Here is a 17081-nt window from a genome sequence, read left to right on the forward strand (position 1 = left end):
TGAACCCGGGAGGCAGGAGAATGGCGTGAACCCGGGAGGCAGAGCTTGCAGTGAGCCGAGATCGCGCCACTGCACTCCAGCCTGGGCGACAGAGCGAGACTCCATCTCAAAAAAAAAAAAAAAAGATTTTTGTTTTCAGCCAGGCCGGACACAGTGGCTCACACCTGTAATCCCAACACTTTAGGAGGCTTGAGGCAGGCGGATCATCTGAGGTCAGGAATTCGAGACCATCCTGGCCAACATGGAGAAACCCCGTCTCTACTAAAAATATAAAAATTAGCCAGGTGTGGTGGCGCACGCCTATAACCCCAGCTACTCGGGAGGGTGAGGCAGGGGAACTGCTTGAACCCAGGAGGTAGAGGCTGCAGTGAGCCGAGATCGCGCCATTGCACTCCAGCCTGGGCAGCAGAGTGAGACTGTGTCTCAAAAGCAAAAATAAAACTAAAGACCTTGTTTTCAATTACAGTATACCCAGAAGTGGGATTGCTGGATCATATGGTAGTTCTATTTGTCATATTTTGCGGAACCTCCATACTGTGTTCCACAGCACCCGCACCATTTTACACTCCACCAACGGTGCAAAAGGGTTCCAGTTTCTCTGCATCCTTCAACATGTGTTTTCTTGAGTTTTTTTTACCACAGTCATCCTAATGGGTATGAAGCAGTATCTCCTTGCAGGTTTGGGGTTTTTGTGTGTGTGTGTCAGTCAACTCACCGGCAAACGGTTATTGCCCTGCAACAGCGTGTATGTGTTAGACAGGGTCTTACTCTGTTGCCCAGTCTGGAGTGCAGTGATGCAATCTCAGCTCACTGCAACCTCCACCTCCCAGGCTGAAGCGAACCTCCTGCCTCAGCCTCTTGAGTAGATGAGACTACAGGCTCATGCTACCACACCCAGCTAATTTTTTTATATTTGTATTTTTTTTGGTAGAAATTGCCAATTCCTGGGCTCAAGCAATCCTCCTGCCTCGGATTCCCAAAGTGCCGGGATTATAGGCTGCAGCCCCCAAGCCTGCGGTTTCGACTTGAATTTCCCTGTTGACTAGTAACTCTGAGCGTCTTTTTTTGTGCTTATTGGCCATCTGTATCTTTAGAAGAAATATCTATTCAAGTCCTTTGCTCATTTTTTAATTCCATAGTTTTCTTGTAGCTAAACTGTAGGAGTTCTTTACCTAGTCTGGATATTAATCCCTTATCACATATAGGATTTGCAAATATTTCATAACAATTTTTTAATGGGATAATTTCTCAGCGCTTGCGACATACATAGGCAAGAAAAAGGAGGTTTCCCAAATCACAGTCAGATCTCCAGGCTGGATCTCTGCTTTTCCAATCCCTAACCTACAGAAGGGTGAGAGGCAGCAGGGAAGGGGCCCCAGGGGATGGCCATTGCACCTTCTGAGGTCCAGAGGGGGCCAGGCTGACCCGGCCTCAGGCAATCTGCACGGGGCAGTGAGTGGAGAACCGCCCAGGCCTCATCTCTGGTGAAATCTCAGGCCGTCTCCAATGCTGGGAGAACACCTGCTCAGCGGGCCTGCATCGCATGCCCGGCAGCACAACACATCAAAGGACAACCCCTGGGGCCTTGGCCGATAGCAGAACTGCAGGGCAGCTGAACAACTTCATTCTGACGATGAAAACCGCCCTGCAACAATCAACTCAGTGACAAATGGTTATTGCCCTGCAAGAGCATTCTTATCTCCGAATGCTAACAGGGCCTGTGATTTTATTTGAATTAGTTGCTGTTAGTTTACTTTAACCAAGTGTCATTTAGATTAGATATGAACAAAAATCCTAAAAAATATTTAAAAGAAGATACAAAACTGCGAATAAAAGCAGACTATTAAGAAAGAAAAATCTAAGCCTGGTGCACAGTGGCTGATGCCTGTAATCCCAGCACTTTGGGAGGCCAAGGCGGAAGGATCAGCTGAGGTCAGGAGTTCGAGACCAGCCTGGCCAATGTGGTGAAACCCTGTCTCTACTAAAAATAGAAAAATTAGCTGGGTGAAGGCTGGGCAAGGTGGCTCACGCTTGTAATCCCAGCACTTTGGGAGGCCGAGGCGGGTGGATCACGACGTCAGGAGATCGAGACCATGGTGAAACCCCGTCTCTACTAAAAATACAAAAAATTAGCCGGGCGTGGTGGCGGGCGCCTGTAGTCCCAGCTACTCGGAGAGGCTGAGGCAGGAGAATGGCGTGAACCCGGGAGGCGGAGCTTGCAGTGAGCCGAGATTGCGCCACTGCACTCCAGCCTGGGTGACAGAGCGAGACTCCGTCTCAAAAAAAAAAAAAAAAGAAAAGAAAAATTAGCTGGGTGTGGTAGCGGGCGCCTGTAGTCCAGATACTCAAGGGGCAGAGGCACAAGAATCACTTGAACTTGTGAGGCGGAGGTTGCAGTGGGCTGAGATTGCACCACTGCACTCTAGCCTGGGTGCCAGAGAGAGACTCTGTCTCAAATAAATAAGTAAATAAAATAAAAAGAAAGAAAAATCTTGATAGGCGGATGGATAGTTGGAGGGAGGGAGGGAAGAATACAGGGCAGGAGAAAGGTGGCTCCCCAGCCAGTACAATCCAGTTTCTCTGAGCTGGAAGGCCCCTCAACAGGTGCATCAGCCCCTGCTCTGAGCAGGCTCCTCATCTGGTATCTCCCTCCCCAGGCTCCCCAAATAGAGCCTCCAGCTCTGACCAGTGACATGCCTGCCTCCCTGCACCTGGTGCCCACCAGTCCTGCACTCCACAGCTTCTTGTGACAGCTCTACCATAAGAGACCCCACAAGGACCCAGAGAAGGCTCCAAGGAGCCCCTTCTCCAGCCTTAGCCCTTCCCACAGTCCTGCAGCACGGCTGCCACTGTCACCCACCCCCACAATCAGGCACCATGTGCAGGTAACTCTCAGCCGTCCTGTTTCAGGCAATGCAGTCGCTTGCACTGAGCTTCTGTCCTCAGAAATCTCCAACTCTGTGTCCCAGGGCCTCGCCACTGGCAGACAGAAGGGACGGAAGGTGGCTGTCAGCACCATGATTAGAGCATTCAGACCCCAGAGTCTGCGCCTGACGCTTCCTGCCGCTACAAGCTCTCTAGCCTCAGTTTCTCTGCCCTTACCATGGGAATCCTGTAAGATTTCACTGAGATGATGCAGGCACAGCCCGAACAGGCACCGCGCTGGTGGGAAGCACACAGACCCAGGCGGGCCGGGAACAGCCATCTTGTCCCACGCCCACTTCTCAATCACCCCTGCTCTGGGCCAGCCTCCTTGGCTACACGATTCCCCTCTGACAGGCCAGCCCCCTGTGCTTGGGACACACTCAAGCCCCCAAACAAGGCCCGCAGCTCTGAGGGACACACCCTGCCCACTGCACAATCCCCATGACAACTGGGAGGGGCAAAGTCAATGTGGTCGGGCAGCTGGAAGGAAAGGTGTTACCCCACACGATGACCTTGAAGATGGCCCCCACCCCCGTTGTGTGTGTGTGTGGGTGTCTGTGTGTTTTGTTTTTTAAGAGCCACTGGCCTTTATCCAGGACAAGAGAACAGGCGCTAGAGGGATGACACCACTAAAAGGCTGGTATGGGGCTTTTCTCAGCTATGGAATGTTCACGCCCAAAAGGGGGACCTGATTCTAAGGTATCCACAAGTCCTTACCTGAAGCAAAAGCCTAAGAATTCAGCCACTGGTGTTTCCCTGAAAAACGCCCATCCCTTCACCCAGGGCTGAGTCCCTCAGCACGTGTGGGAGGAACCAAAAATGTCTCCTGGGGGCTGTCCGTGCTTCTGCGTGGCTCCCCTTGTACCCCCAAGTAAAGGCACTGGGCCCTCCACCTGGCAGGCAGCCCCCTCCCCTCACCCCTCCGAGGGTCCCCTCTGGCTCATTCCAGAAATAATCCACACCACCTACCAGGCCCCAGGCCCACAGGCAACAGGAGAGGGAAGCCCAGGGGCCTCCACGAGGAGCGGCCACTAGTGCAAGACTGGCCTCTGGACCCTCATGGCTTGAACTTCTGCCTGCATTTCCTCCCAAAACAAGCAAGAGGAAGGCTGGGTCGCTGAATTAAAGAGGGTCGTTTATGGCCGGGCGCGGCGGCTCACACCTATAATCCCAACACTTTGGGAGGCCGAAGCGGGCGGATCACCTGAGGTCGGGAGTTCAAGACCAGCCTGACCAACACGGAGAAACCCCCATGTCTACTAAAAATACAAAATTAGCCGGGCGTGGTGGTGCGCGCCTGTCATCTCAGCTACTCGGGAGGCTGAGGCAGGAGGATCACTTGAACCTGGGGGACAGAGGTTGCAGTGAGCCGAGATCGCGCCACTGCACTCCAGCCTGGGCAACAAGAGCAAAACTCCGTCTCAAAAAAAAAAAAAAAAAAAAGAGGGTTGTTTACTACAACCCCTCCCAGCATTCAGGAATTTCATTCTAGGGAATTTGGGGCATTTACATGAACCTGTGTGTTCAGGTTACAGGAAAAGAAGAAAAAACTTAGAAAACGATTTCCCCCAAGGCTGTGGGCTGAAGAAATCACTCAGGACTACTTTCTACAAGCTGCACCCACACGATAACATCTACTTCTGTTTGAATCCGAGTGTTGGCAGGGATGAGCCCCGTGGCACCGGGCCACAGGCCACACCCCAGCTAAGGTGGCCGCTGCCAGGGGCCCCAGCCCCCAACTACCCACCTATCCCGTTCCTAAACAGGTTCTGCTATCGGGTTTCAAAATGTGCAGGCACAGGCACCAGCCCAAACCCAAGGGGACCCTTCAGCAGTGACACTGGGGCTGCCATGGGGTTCTGGCATGCCTAGCAATATGGGCCCGCTCCAGGCGTGGCCAGCACCACCCCTCCTGCCGGCTCCCGCCCAGGGCTCCAGGACCTCGCCCGGAGTTTCACCTGCCTGCTACTTCACCTGGACTTTTAAAAATGGTCTCTCAACACCCTGGTCGGTACATGGGGCCAGACATAGACCTCTTGTCCCCAGGCAGCTGGTGCTGAGGTGGGGGCCCTGCCCTGGTGAGTCCATGTCCCGTGGGCCCGTGGCCCCTTGCATTCTCCCAGGCCCCCCTTTCCCATCCACCTCCTGCTCCTCCATCCCCTCCAGGTCCAATGACTCAGAGAGAGGCAGAAGTTACTGTCCTGGCAAACCCGTCTACGAAGCTTGGCCACAGCAGCCCTTTGGGAGACACTGAGGAAGACCTGACACTGCCCACTCCCAAAGCCCCTGAGACGGGCCAGTCCCACGCTAGGCTGCAGGACGGCTAGGTGCTGTGCATAACCTGCCAACTCCGCTGGGCCTTTGGCTCGGCCTCGTGCAGGCCTGTGCCCATGACACCCTGCCTTCCCTCTGAGGCTGGGTCCCATTCCCACCCTACTCACGCCAGCAACCTTGTCATTTGCTTCTCAGAGGCACCCCAAACCACTCCACTCAGATCTCACAGAGGCCACCAAGGACCTGCCCTTGGCTAACCCATCACATCTCTGTCCCCAGGCTTTCCAATCGCCAGACGGCATCCATCATGGATGACCCCCTCAGAGAACCTCGCCCTCCCTCAGCCTCCAGGGCCTGCACCCATGGGCCCTCCCCTGCACGTGGTTATTCCTGCTCCAGCTCCCAAGCAGACCCTTCCCCACCCAGCAGGCTACTCGGGCCATGACTCCTCAAGGCTGGGCCTGGGTCCCCTCCTAACTGCCAGCACCCTCACTTCTGTGTCCATAATCTGAGCTGGTCTCCCCAGTCTGGACCTGCACACACAATCGACTTCAGGACACTCTCAAAGATACCCAGCCACACGGGGCCAAAAATGGCCTCATGTCTTCTCCCCAAAGCCGATTCCCGGGAAGGACTCTGGCTCAGGGAACGCACCTCTCTCAGTTTCACTGTCATCCTCCTACAGCCAGTTTTTTCTGGAAGGCACACACAGGGAACATGCCTTAGGAGCTGCCCAGTCCAGGTTCGAATCCCACTGCTGCCACCACAACCTGGTGCCCTGGGAGCCCTGTCCTTGGTTTGCTCATCTCTAGGATGGGGGTGGCAACGGTACTTTCCACGCCACAGTGTGGCGGCTGGAGAACTGCAAGTGACGGGGCCTGCAAAGCCTGGGAGGGTTCCCGGCACATGGAGCACATAGGCTGAGATGTGTCTGACCGTCTAAGCTGGCAAATCCCTCCTCAGCCACCCCCATGCTGGAGCAAGCATGATGTCCCCAGCTTCCCTCCCCTCCACTCTCACCACCTAGCAGCTGGGACACGGGACCCAGCTCTTGCCTAAATCCTCCCGAGGGGGGGCCCACCAAACCCTCCACGGTCAGCCCTCTCCCGACCGGAGGATCCATCTGACTCCTGGTCTCCCTGCCCAGCACACAATGCACACGTCCAGGGGGGTACAGGAGAGTCCCAGCCTGCCCTTGCCTGCACCTAGTGTCACCACCCTGCCCCTGAGCTCAGCCCCCTCGCTCATCGGATGGTCCATCTCCACCCAGCCGCAGAAGTCAGGACCACACTGGCTCTCCAGGCTTTCACACATAGCAGCTGCTCAATAAACCAACCAACACTCCTCATTTCTGAGGCAGCGTTTCTCAAGGTATGAGCAAGCCACTATCTCCAGACTTATCAGAGCTCTGAAATGGTTAACTCCTTGCCAAAAGCACTGAACTCTCCTGGGAAGGTCTGACGCTCGCGGAATCCTGCTTGGCCACTGAAGCAATTTAAGATGGTCTGACCCAGGCTGGGAGCGGTGGCTCACGCCTGTAATCCCAGCATTTTGGGAGGCTGAGGCGGGCGGATAGCCTGAGGTCTGGAGTTGGAGACCAGCCTGGCCAGCATGGTGAAACCCCATCTCTACAAAAAAAACAAAAATGGCTGGGCGCGGTGGCTCACGCTTGTAATCCCAGCACTTTGGGAGGCCGAGGCGGGCGGATCACGAGGTCAGGAGATCGAGACCACGGTGAAACCCCGTCTCTACTAAAAATACAAAAAATTAGCCGGGCGTGGTGGCGGGCGCCTGTAGTCCCAGCTACTCGGAGAGGCTGAGGCAGGAGAATGGCGTGAACCCCGGAGGCGGAGCTTGCAGTGAGCCGAGATTGCGCCACTGCACTCCAGCCTGGGCGACAGAGCGAGACTCCGTCAAAAAAAAAAAAAAAAAAAACACACAAAAATTAGCCAGGCATGATGGCGGGTGCCTGTAATCCCAGCTACTCAGGAAGCCGAGGCAGCTGAGGCAGAAGAATCACTTGAACCCAGGAGGCGGAGGTTGCAGTGAGCCAAATCATGCCATTGCACTCCAGCCTGGGAGACAGCAAGATTCTGTCTCAAAAAAAAAAAAAGGTCCGATCCTTCCCTACCCTGTGAGTTCCAGAAAAGCAGGATGCCATGCATCCAGACAATGCCTGAACAGCAGCGCCCCCCGCCACTTCCTTCTTTGCAATCGTCTGTTTAAAAGCCGCTGCGATACCCTGTATTTAGCTAGGCAAACACTTAGGGAAGCTTTATCAAGCCTAGTCGACTTTATACCATCCACTCCCCACCAAAGTCAACGGCGAAAAAGTTACTCAATCCTGCTATTTCACTGAGTTTCAGTATTTTCTGACATGCCTGAATGACTCATCCGCCAATCATTCTCACCCACAAACACCACTTTCCCACATCCATGGGTCTGCAACACACACTGCAGGAGAGGCAGGGACGTCGCCTTTCTCCCAAGCTCCGCATTCTGCAACGAGAGGCCTACAGCCCTGCACCCACGGACACACGCTCAAAGTGAATTAAAAATAATGTGGCCCGGCAACAAATGAGTGGAGAAAAGAAAGGTGGTACATATACACCGTGGTGTACTATTCCACTATAAAAAAGAATGAGGCCGGGCGCAGTGGCTCACTCCTGTAATCCCAGCACTTTGGGAGGCTGAGGCGGGCCGATCACAAGGTCAGGAGATTGAGGCCATCCTGGCTAACACGGTGAAACCCCATCTCTACTAAAAATACAAAAAAATTAGCCAGGCGTGGTGGCGGGCGCCTGTAGTCCCAGCTACTCGGGAGGCTGAGGCAGGAGAATGGCAGGAACCCATGAGGCGGAGCCTGCAGTGAGCTGAGATTGCGCCACTGCACTCCAGCCTGGGCAACAGAGCGAGACTCTGTCATAACATAACATAACATAACATAACATAACATAACATAACATAACATAACAAACATAACATAACATAACATAACATAACATAACATAACATAAAAATAAAAAAGAATGAGATCCTGGGCCGGGCACGGTGGCTCATACCTATAATCCCACCACTTTGGGAGGCCAAGGCAGGTGGATCACGACGTCAGGAGATAGAGACCATCTTGGCTAACATGGTGAAACCCCGTCTCTACTAAAAATACAAAAAAAATAGCTGGGCGTGGTGGCGGGCACCTGTAGTCCCAGCTAGTCAGAAGGCTGGGGCAGGAGAACGCTGTGAACCCAGGAGGCGGAGCTTGCAGTGAGCAGAGATCGTGCCACTGCACTCCAGCCTGGGCAACAGAGCGAGCCTCCGTTTCAAAAAAAAAAAAGAATGAGATCCTATCATTTGCAACAACAGGGATGAACTGGAGGTCATTATGTTAAGTGAAATAAGCCAGACACAGAAAAACCAATATCCCACATTCACACTTGCTTGTGAGATCTAAAAATCAAAGCAATTGAACTCACGGGGACAGAGAATAAAAGAATGGTTACCAGAGGCTGGGAAGCGGGTAGCAGGAGGAAGGTGGATGGTCAATGGGTACAAAAAAATAGTTAAAAAAAATGAATAAGGCCAGGCTCAGTGGCTCACGCCTGTAATCCTAGCCCTTTGGGAGGACGAGGCAGGCAGATCACTTGAGGTCAGGAGTTCGAGACCAGGCTGGCCAACATGGTGAAACCTTGTCTCTACTAAACATACAAAAATTAGATGGGTGTGGTGGCATGCACCTGTAATCCAACATACTCAGGAGGCTGAGGTAGGATAATCACTTGAACCCGGGAGGTAGAGGCTGCAGTGAGCCGAGATCATGCCACTGCACTCCAGGCTGGGAGACACAGTGAGACTCCATCTCAAAAAAAAAAAAAAAAAAAGAATAAGACCTAGTATTTAGCCCAACAATGAGACTACAGTCAATAATAATTTAATTGTACATTCAAAAATAACTAAAAGAGTATAACTGGACTGTTTATAACACAAAGGATAAATGCTTGAGGGGATGGAGACCCCATTCTCCATGATGTGATCATTACACGTTGCATGCCTGTGCCAAAATATCTCATGTACCTCATAAATATACACACCTGGCCAGGCACAGTGGCTCATGCCTATAATTTCAGCACTGTGGGAGGCCAAGGCAGATGGATCGCTTGAGCGCAGGGGTTGGAGACCAGACTAAATAACATAGTGAAACCTTGTCTCTACTACAAATAAAAAAAAAATCAGCCAGGTGTGGTGGTGCAATGAGCTGACATCAAGGCTGACATGAGTCGTGATCACGCCACTGCACTCCAGCTGGGGCAACAGAGCAAGACCCTGTCTCATACACACACACACATATATATACATACGCACACATAAATTTGCGTATATAATTTACATATAATTCGTTATAATGTATATATTATATATCATATATTTCATTATATATAAATTGTTTTTTAAAATTAAAAATAAAAATAAAACAAAGAATGTCAATGTTTCTGAAAGACCACTGTCCAGAAGGAACACAGAGCATATTCAAGGTTTGAGTTGTCTATTGGGTCATCAGCCACGTTGCTCTGAAAAACACAAACACAGCCTTTATACAAGCTCATAATAAAAAGTTCCTATCACAGAATTTAAAATCTCATTCAAAAACCACCACAAAAAAAATGAACATCTTGTATCACTGGATGTCATTCAAAACTGGCAGCTATTTGAATTTCACCATATTCTGACTTCAAAAAATTTTCAAAAAATGTTTTGTCCTTGGTGGGCTATATAAAACCACCAACAACTATCTAGTCACAGTCACAGTGATTGTGTTCAACCCCACGCCAGCCTAAATGAACTGCCCCCACCACGTGTGCCTTCCCAGGCCCCGCCCTCAGGTGCACTCGTCACTCCTGGGCTCCTCTGCTGAAAGCTGGCAGCCCTTCCTGGAATGGCTCCCACTAAACCTAGCCGATGGCTGGCCTGTTGCATACAGCACCTCCAGGCCGGTCATATCGCATCAAAGGCTGTAAATCCTGGGGAACCAACAACACTCCATTGAAAACAGTGGATGAGTTTGAAACCACCACTTCCCTGCATTGTTCCTTAATAAAACCTCCAGTTAATTCAAGGGCTGATCTTTTTGTTTGGTCTGTTTTCTACCCGGTGCTTTGCTGTCTGGAACCATAGATCTTATAGTCAATAGTGATTTGCTTATTTGGAGCATTAAATCCTAGTCGAATGGTCTGAGATTTCTGCGCATCCTTTATTTATTTATTTATTTATTTATTTATCTATTTATTTATCTATTTAGAGACAGTCTCACTCTGTCACCCAGGCTAGAGTTCAGCAGTGGGATCTCGGCTCACTGCAACCTCCACCTCCCAGATTCAAGCGATTTTCCTGCCTCAGCCTCCCGAGTAGCTGGGACTACAGGTGCTCGCCACGACACCAGGCTAATTTTTGTATTTTTAGCAAAGACAGAGTTTCACCATGTTGGCCAGGTTGGTCTCGAACTCCTGACCTCAGGTGATTCACCCGCCTTGGCCTCCCACAGTGCTGGGATTACACGCATGAGCCAGTGTAATATGACTGCACCCAGTCATATGCCTGCTTTAAAGCATCCATTTGACCCTGGAATAATTCAGTTTAGCAAATAATTCGTCAAAAATGTTCTCCGAAGGAAGAGAGGGGAATGTGAAGGGCGGGCTGCTTTCTGCAGATCATGGTTTAACGCCGAGTGCCCCTGCCCACTGGCTGTGCCGTCCTGAGAAGGTCACTCAACACCCCAGGGCCTCAGTGTCTGCATCTGTAAAATGAGCAGCAGCATGACATCACTCAGCTCCCAGTTACCAGGGAAACACATGACAGCACAAATAAAACAGTAAAGAAAACCGCTTGCTGGAACCCAGTCAAAGGTAACCACTGTCATCTGGGTGTGTATTGGGGTGGTGGTGGTCTGGGGGTGCGGTGTGGATGCATGAGGACACAGTACCTGATTTACACGAGAGTACGAGTGTGTCCGCAAAGAAGCAGAGCCAATAACTGGGTGACTGAGACACGGTGTGGAGCCTCCAGCCCATTTTCAACTGTGGTCTAAGCTGCGCCCCAGGTGAGACAGCCCTCAGGAACCAATCTCCTTGGAAGGGAATGCATCCTAAATCCTGCTGTCTGGCTAGCAGCAGGGGCGGGGGGGGCGGGCCCACATTACTGATACCACAGACACACAAAACATCCCTGCCCCCAGCATGGATCTGTTCCCACTAGCTCGTCCCTCATTAAATCTAAACCCTATTATTGGGCCAAGTCATTTTTAAAGAGGCCAAATTTCCCATTCTGCTTTATCTATAAGATAAAGTGGTATAGAAGAAAAACTTCCTAAGAATATCCATAACCCCGGTTAATTCGCCCTTAAGGGCCTATTCCATATTCTCCACACGTTTACAATCTCACAAACCTAAAATATTCACCAACAAATAGACTGTGCTGCCAAAATTGTGCGGAAGGTTTGTATCATACCAAAACTGAACCTGTAAGTTTCACATCTTATAAGCAAACAACTGTAACTGGAAGCTGTTCGCTATCCAACCCTTCCTATATTACAGAATTACGGCCAACCTCGGAAACGAAACAAATCAGAAAGTTAACTTTTTAATTATTCCAGGGCTCCTGTGGCAATGTTGTATCCTAATAACTCACTGTTTAAACAATTCCTCTGAAACACTGACTCAGCCAGCCAATCTGAGCTCTTCTTGGCAGTAGTTTGGGCTTATAAATAAGGTCACCTGCCTGCACCAGCATCCTTGGATGCACGGTCAGGCAAACCTCAAAGAGCCACTGGGGTACCTTCATTGTTCCCCCAGGCCCCGCGAAGTTCTTCTCTCTCTTGTGTGTCTCCCAATTCCAACACCTTCTATTAGTCCCCCTCCCCAGCACCGCAGACCAGCCCTGGCACACAGGGTCAGAGGCGTGGAGGACCGGCCAAGCTTCTGACAGCTGAGCCCAAGCTTCCTCTCCCTTCTGTTCACCTCCAGCCCCACAGCAGGCGAGCAAGGTTCCCACACTGACTCCACCACTAACTGGGCAGGCCTCTTCAACAGCACCCAAATTACAAGCCCACGTCCAGGGGCAGAAGCCAAGATCAAATGAGGCTATGCTTTTCAAAGAGCTTGCACAAAGCCCTACACACCTAAGCCCGACTGTTATTATCTGCAGGAGACAGAAAAGCCAGACCAAGGGAACACCGGCTGCCTTATAGGGTGACTCAGGGACCCATCTGACAATTTCCAATGGTCCCACCCTGGAATTAATTGGCACAGGGAAGGGGCAGTGACCTCTGATCTTCCCAGAGAGCCCTGTGGCTAACGAAAGAGCATCCCCAAGCAAATCCTGTGACCCAGATCACCGGAGGCCACATTTTAATAGCTGTACTCAGGAGCCACTAGCCTGCTGAGGAAGGCGCTGAGCCCCGGTCTTGAACTTGGAGAACCGCAGGCCTGCTCCCAGGAAAATGCTGACGGAAGCGGCGCAGTGCCTCTCCCCCTCGCTGGGCCTAGGTGGGGCGCTCGCCCCCAGCATCCAACCGGCGGCAACAAATCCTTGCAGAGTTGCCCGGGCCCGGCCCAAATGCGCCCCGGCATGCCAGGCGGGGCCCTTGGCAGGTTCCTGAGGCTCTCCAGGAGGCCCATCAGGAGCCGCTCCTCCCACCCCGACGGCCACTCACCAGACACAGACACCTCCATGAGCGCCTCCAGCGGCCGGTTGTTGTCCAGGTCGCGGCTGAGCTGCAGCTCGCCCGTGGCGGGGTCCAGCAGCAACAGGCGCAGCTCATTGCCCTGCACGAAGGTGTAGTTGAGGCTGTCTGACACGTCGGGGTCATGGGCCGGGATGCGGCCGATCACCCCGGTGGGGAAGCTGTTGGACTTGTTGGTGACATAGTTGTTGAAGAGGATCTGGAAGTCGGGCAGCACGGGCGGGTTGTCATTCTGGTCCACGAGAAGGATGTGCACCGTGGCTCGGCTCACCAGCGGAGCCGATGTGGCCTGCACCACCAGCACATACTCTCGCCGGACCTCAAAGTCCAGCTCCACCATGGCACGCAGGTCTCCGTTGAGCAGGTCCAGCTGGAAGAAATGCCGCATGTCCCCTTCCACAATCTGATACATGATCTGGGCATTAGGGCCTTCATCAGGGTCGTTAGCATGAATCTTTGCCACCACCGACCCCACTGGGTTGTTCTCCTCAACAAACAGCTCCAGTTCGTCCTTCTCGAACATGGGGGCATTGTCATTAATGTCCAAGATGGTCACCTGGATTTCTACCGAGGCGCTAAGGGGAGTGGGACTGCCCCGATCCACAGCCAGAGCCCAAAGGTTGTACACGGCCACATTCTCCCGGTCCAGCCGGCGCTGGGTGCGAATCACACCGGACGTGGGCTCGATGTAGAAGTCCCCATCGCCGTCGTCCCCACCCTGGAAGGTGTACAGCAGACGCCCATTGGGACCTGAGTCCCGGTCCGTGGCAGAGACCTGGAGGATGCTGGTTGAGGGTGGAGCATCCTCAAAGATGGAACCCTGGTAGAAATCCCACAGGAACTGGGGCGCATTGTCATTGGCATCGAGGATGAGGATCTCTAGGGTGGTGGTGTCTGATTTCTGCGGGATGCCGTTGTCCTGGGCCATGATGGTCAGTGTGTAGGCGACCTGGTTCTCATAGTCCAGCTCCATCATGGTGTACATGGTGCCACTGTCGGGGTCGATGCGGAACTGCGGCACGGGGTCCTGAATCACGTAGGTGATGCGGGCATTCTCTCCTGTGTCCTCATCGTTGGCACTGAGGGTGGCAATGGAGGTGCCCACAGGCCTGTCTTCACTGACACTCACTGTGTAATGGGAGCTCTGAAAGACGGGCCTGTGGGTGTTGGCATCGGTGACGTTGATTAGGACATGCGCAGTGTGCGACCGTGTGCCATCGGATGCTGTCACCGCCAGCACGTACTGCTGCTCCTGCTTGTAGTCCAGAGGTAGCGCCAGGGTGATGAGGCCGCCCCCTCTCTGGCTGCTGAGTGCAAAGCGGTTCCGGGTGTTGCCGCCTGTGAGCTGGTAGGTAATCACACTGTTGGCGTCACGGTCACGGGCCTGCAGGGTCAGCACGCTGCTCCCCACGGCCGCATCCTCATTCAGACGAAGCTCGTAGGTGGGCTGCGTGAACACCGGGTCGTTGTCGTTCACGTCCAGCACCGTGATGGACACGCTGGTGGAGGAGCTCATGGGGGGCGAGCCGTGGTCCACCGCCTCCACCCCGAAGCTGTAGTGCTCCACCTCCTCGCGGTCCAGCTCGGCACACACCGTGATCCAACCGGAGCTGTTGTGGATCTGGAAGGGGAAGTCAGGGGTGGGGGCAGGGTTCTTAGGCCCAGCGCTGCCGCCCCCGAGAAAGGCGGAGGCTGTGTCCACCAGGCGATAGTGCAGCCGGGCGTTCTCCCCAGAGTCCGCGTCCACTGCCTGAATGTGCACCACGGGGTAGCCCAGGGGCACATTCTCCAGCACCGTGGCCTGGAAGGGGCTGCTCACAAAGATAGGCTCGTTGTCGTTGACATCCAGCACCTGCACAGACACCACCCCGGAAGAATTGATGAGCGGGGGCCGGCCCCCATCCTGGGCCTTGATGCTCAGCGAGTATTTCTGGACATCCTCGAAATCCAGGGGGTTGATCACATCCAGGATCCCGCTCAGCGAGTGCAGATAGAACTGGCCGGCCACGTTCCCGCTGAGGATGCTGTAGTGAATGGCCGCGTTCTGGCCCTGGTCCCGGTCCGTGGCCTGCACTCGCAGCACAGCCGTGTTGAGCCCCACGTCCTCGGGCACCTGGACCACGTAGTTCTGCTCGCTGAACTGGGGGTAGTTGTCGTTCTCGTCCTCCACCTCGATGTACACGGTGGCCGTGGCGCTGAGCGGGCCCGGGTTGCGCCCCTGGTCGTTGGCCTCCACCAGCAGCTGGTACTCGGCCGCCTCCTCCCGGTCTAGCACCGCCCGCGTGCTCACCACACCAGAGCTCTCGTTGAGCTGGAAGACGTCCCACGCGCCCCCCAACACGCGGTAGCGCAAGTTGGCGTTGATGGGCGAGTCGCGGTCGCTGGCGCGGATGGTCAGCACCTCGTAGCCCACCTCCAGATTCTCCCGCACACGCTCGCGGTACTCCGACTGCTCGAAGACCGGGCTGTGGTCGTTGGTGTCTTTGACCAAGACAGTGATGTAGGTGGTGGCCGAGCGCGGCGGCGTGCTGTAGTCCACGGCCTTCACCCTGAGGACGTGCGTCTCCTTGGTCTCGCGGTCCAGTACGCTGTCGGTGCTCACGGCGCCCGTGGCGGAGTCGATGCGGAAGTAGCCCCGGGAGCGCTCGTCGAACAGCCCCTCCATGTAATAGCTCACGCGCTCCTCCTCGCCCTCGATGGTGTAGTGCGCGTGCAGCTGGAGGATGAGGGTGCCCGCCGGCTCGTTCTCAAACAACGCCACCTGGTAGTTGGGCATCGGGAACTTCAGGCTCCCTCTGCCGCTCGTGCCCCGCCGGGCCCGTCGCGCCGGCCCCGCCCGGGCATCGGGCAAGTTCGGCGGCAGCGGCAGCGGCGGCGATGGGGATGGCGAGGCGGAGGGAGTCCCCGCGGTGGCGGCCTCCAGCGCCAGTCCCACCCGGACGGCGCCAGCCGCGCGCCGCAGGGCGCACAGCAGACGCAGGCGGACCGAGCTGCCCGGCGGCAGGCAGATGGGGCGGCCGGGACAGCGGGGCCCGGGGCGCGGCGGGCAGCTGCAGGCGGGTAAGGTGGTCGGAGCTGCGAGCGCCGAATGCTGGGCGGCCGCGCCGCCGCCGGGGACGGAGAAGCAGAGCGCCCCGCAGAGCCAGGCACCGGTTCCGCAGAGCCAGGCACGGGCTCCGCAGCCGGGATGGTGCGCGCGCGCCCGCAGGCGGCGGCTCAGCGCCGTCGGGGCACCGCGGGCCGCCAAGCGGACTTGCAGCGGCAGCGGGCGCTCCGCGCCCGAGACGCGCCGACGTCCTGCCAGCCGCCCATCGCGGCCCACGTCCAGCAGCTCCCGCGGCGCCCGGGGCGTGCGCGCGGCGCCCACCACGTAGGTACAGCCGGGCCCGAGGGCGAAGGCGCGGGCCCCGCCGGGTACGCGCGACTTCCAGGCGGCCGCTCGCAGCCCCATCGCCGGCAGGGCGGCGGCGGCGGCCAGGAGCAGCAGCACGGGCAGCACGGGCGGCGGCGGCGCCATGGCCCGGAGCCCGAGCCCGAGCCGGGCGCCCGAACACAATCCATGCACCCGGCGCGCCTCCGCATCCACCCGGCGAGGCCGGGGAGCGGCTCCCTGGCGCCCGGCGCCCGGCCCTCGGGGCGGTCCGCGTCCCGCCTCCCCGGGGGCCCTGGCGGGGACTGTGGGGACCGCGCGCCCGGCCTCCCCCGCAGCTTCCACTTCGAGAGCACTTTGCGAAAGTTTGCGAAGTTGGTTTCAAGATGGCTCCTCCGCGCGTCCCAGGAGGGCGCCGCGCATCAACCTGCGGCGGCGGCGGCTCCAGGCGGCTCCAGGTGGCTCCGGCGCGGGCTCGGCTGGACGGGCGTGGGAAGCGGGGCGGGCCCGGCGCGGGGCGGGGGCTGAGTTCCCGGAGCGGGCTGGGCAGCTCCGCGCCGCGCAGACCACGGCGGCCGGCTGCTGCCTGGGCGGTGCGCTTGGCCGGCGCCCCCTCCGCGCGCGCTCTCCCCGCCCCCGGCCCGGCCCCGCCCCGCCCCTGGCCCAGCCGCGTATTGTTCGGCCCCGGGGGGAGCCTGCTAGGAGGTGCGCGCCGAGAGGATCGCTATGGAGACGTGAGGGCGCGGTCGAGATGGTGACCGGGGGCCTACTCCCCGGAGG

The 17081-nt window shown here is 55.7% G+C and overlaps 1 protein-coding gene across 1 annotated transcript in view; it reads right to left on the bottom strand.

The window, feature by feature from the left end:
* The window catches only part of CELSR1 (cadherin EGF LAG seven-pass G-type receptor 1), a 181932-nt gene extending 165484 nt beyond the window's left edge, over positions 1–16448 (bottom strand). The window contains exon 1 of the mRNA XM_058431141.1: positions 12902–16448. Coding sequence (XP_058287124.1) covers positions 12902–16448 — 3547 coding nt within the window. The remainder of the gene's footprint in view (positions 1–12901) is intronic.
* Positions 16449–17081: the final 633 nt, after the last annotated feature.

This window comes from Hylobates moloch, unplaced genomic scaffold, assembly GCF_009828535.3.
Source record: "Hylobates moloch isolate HMO894 unplaced genomic scaffold, HMol_V3 SCAFFOLD_19, whole genome shotgun sequence".
Taxonomy (NCBI): Eukaryota; Metazoa; Chordata; class Mammalia; order Primates; family Hylobatidae; genus Hylobates; species Hylobates moloch.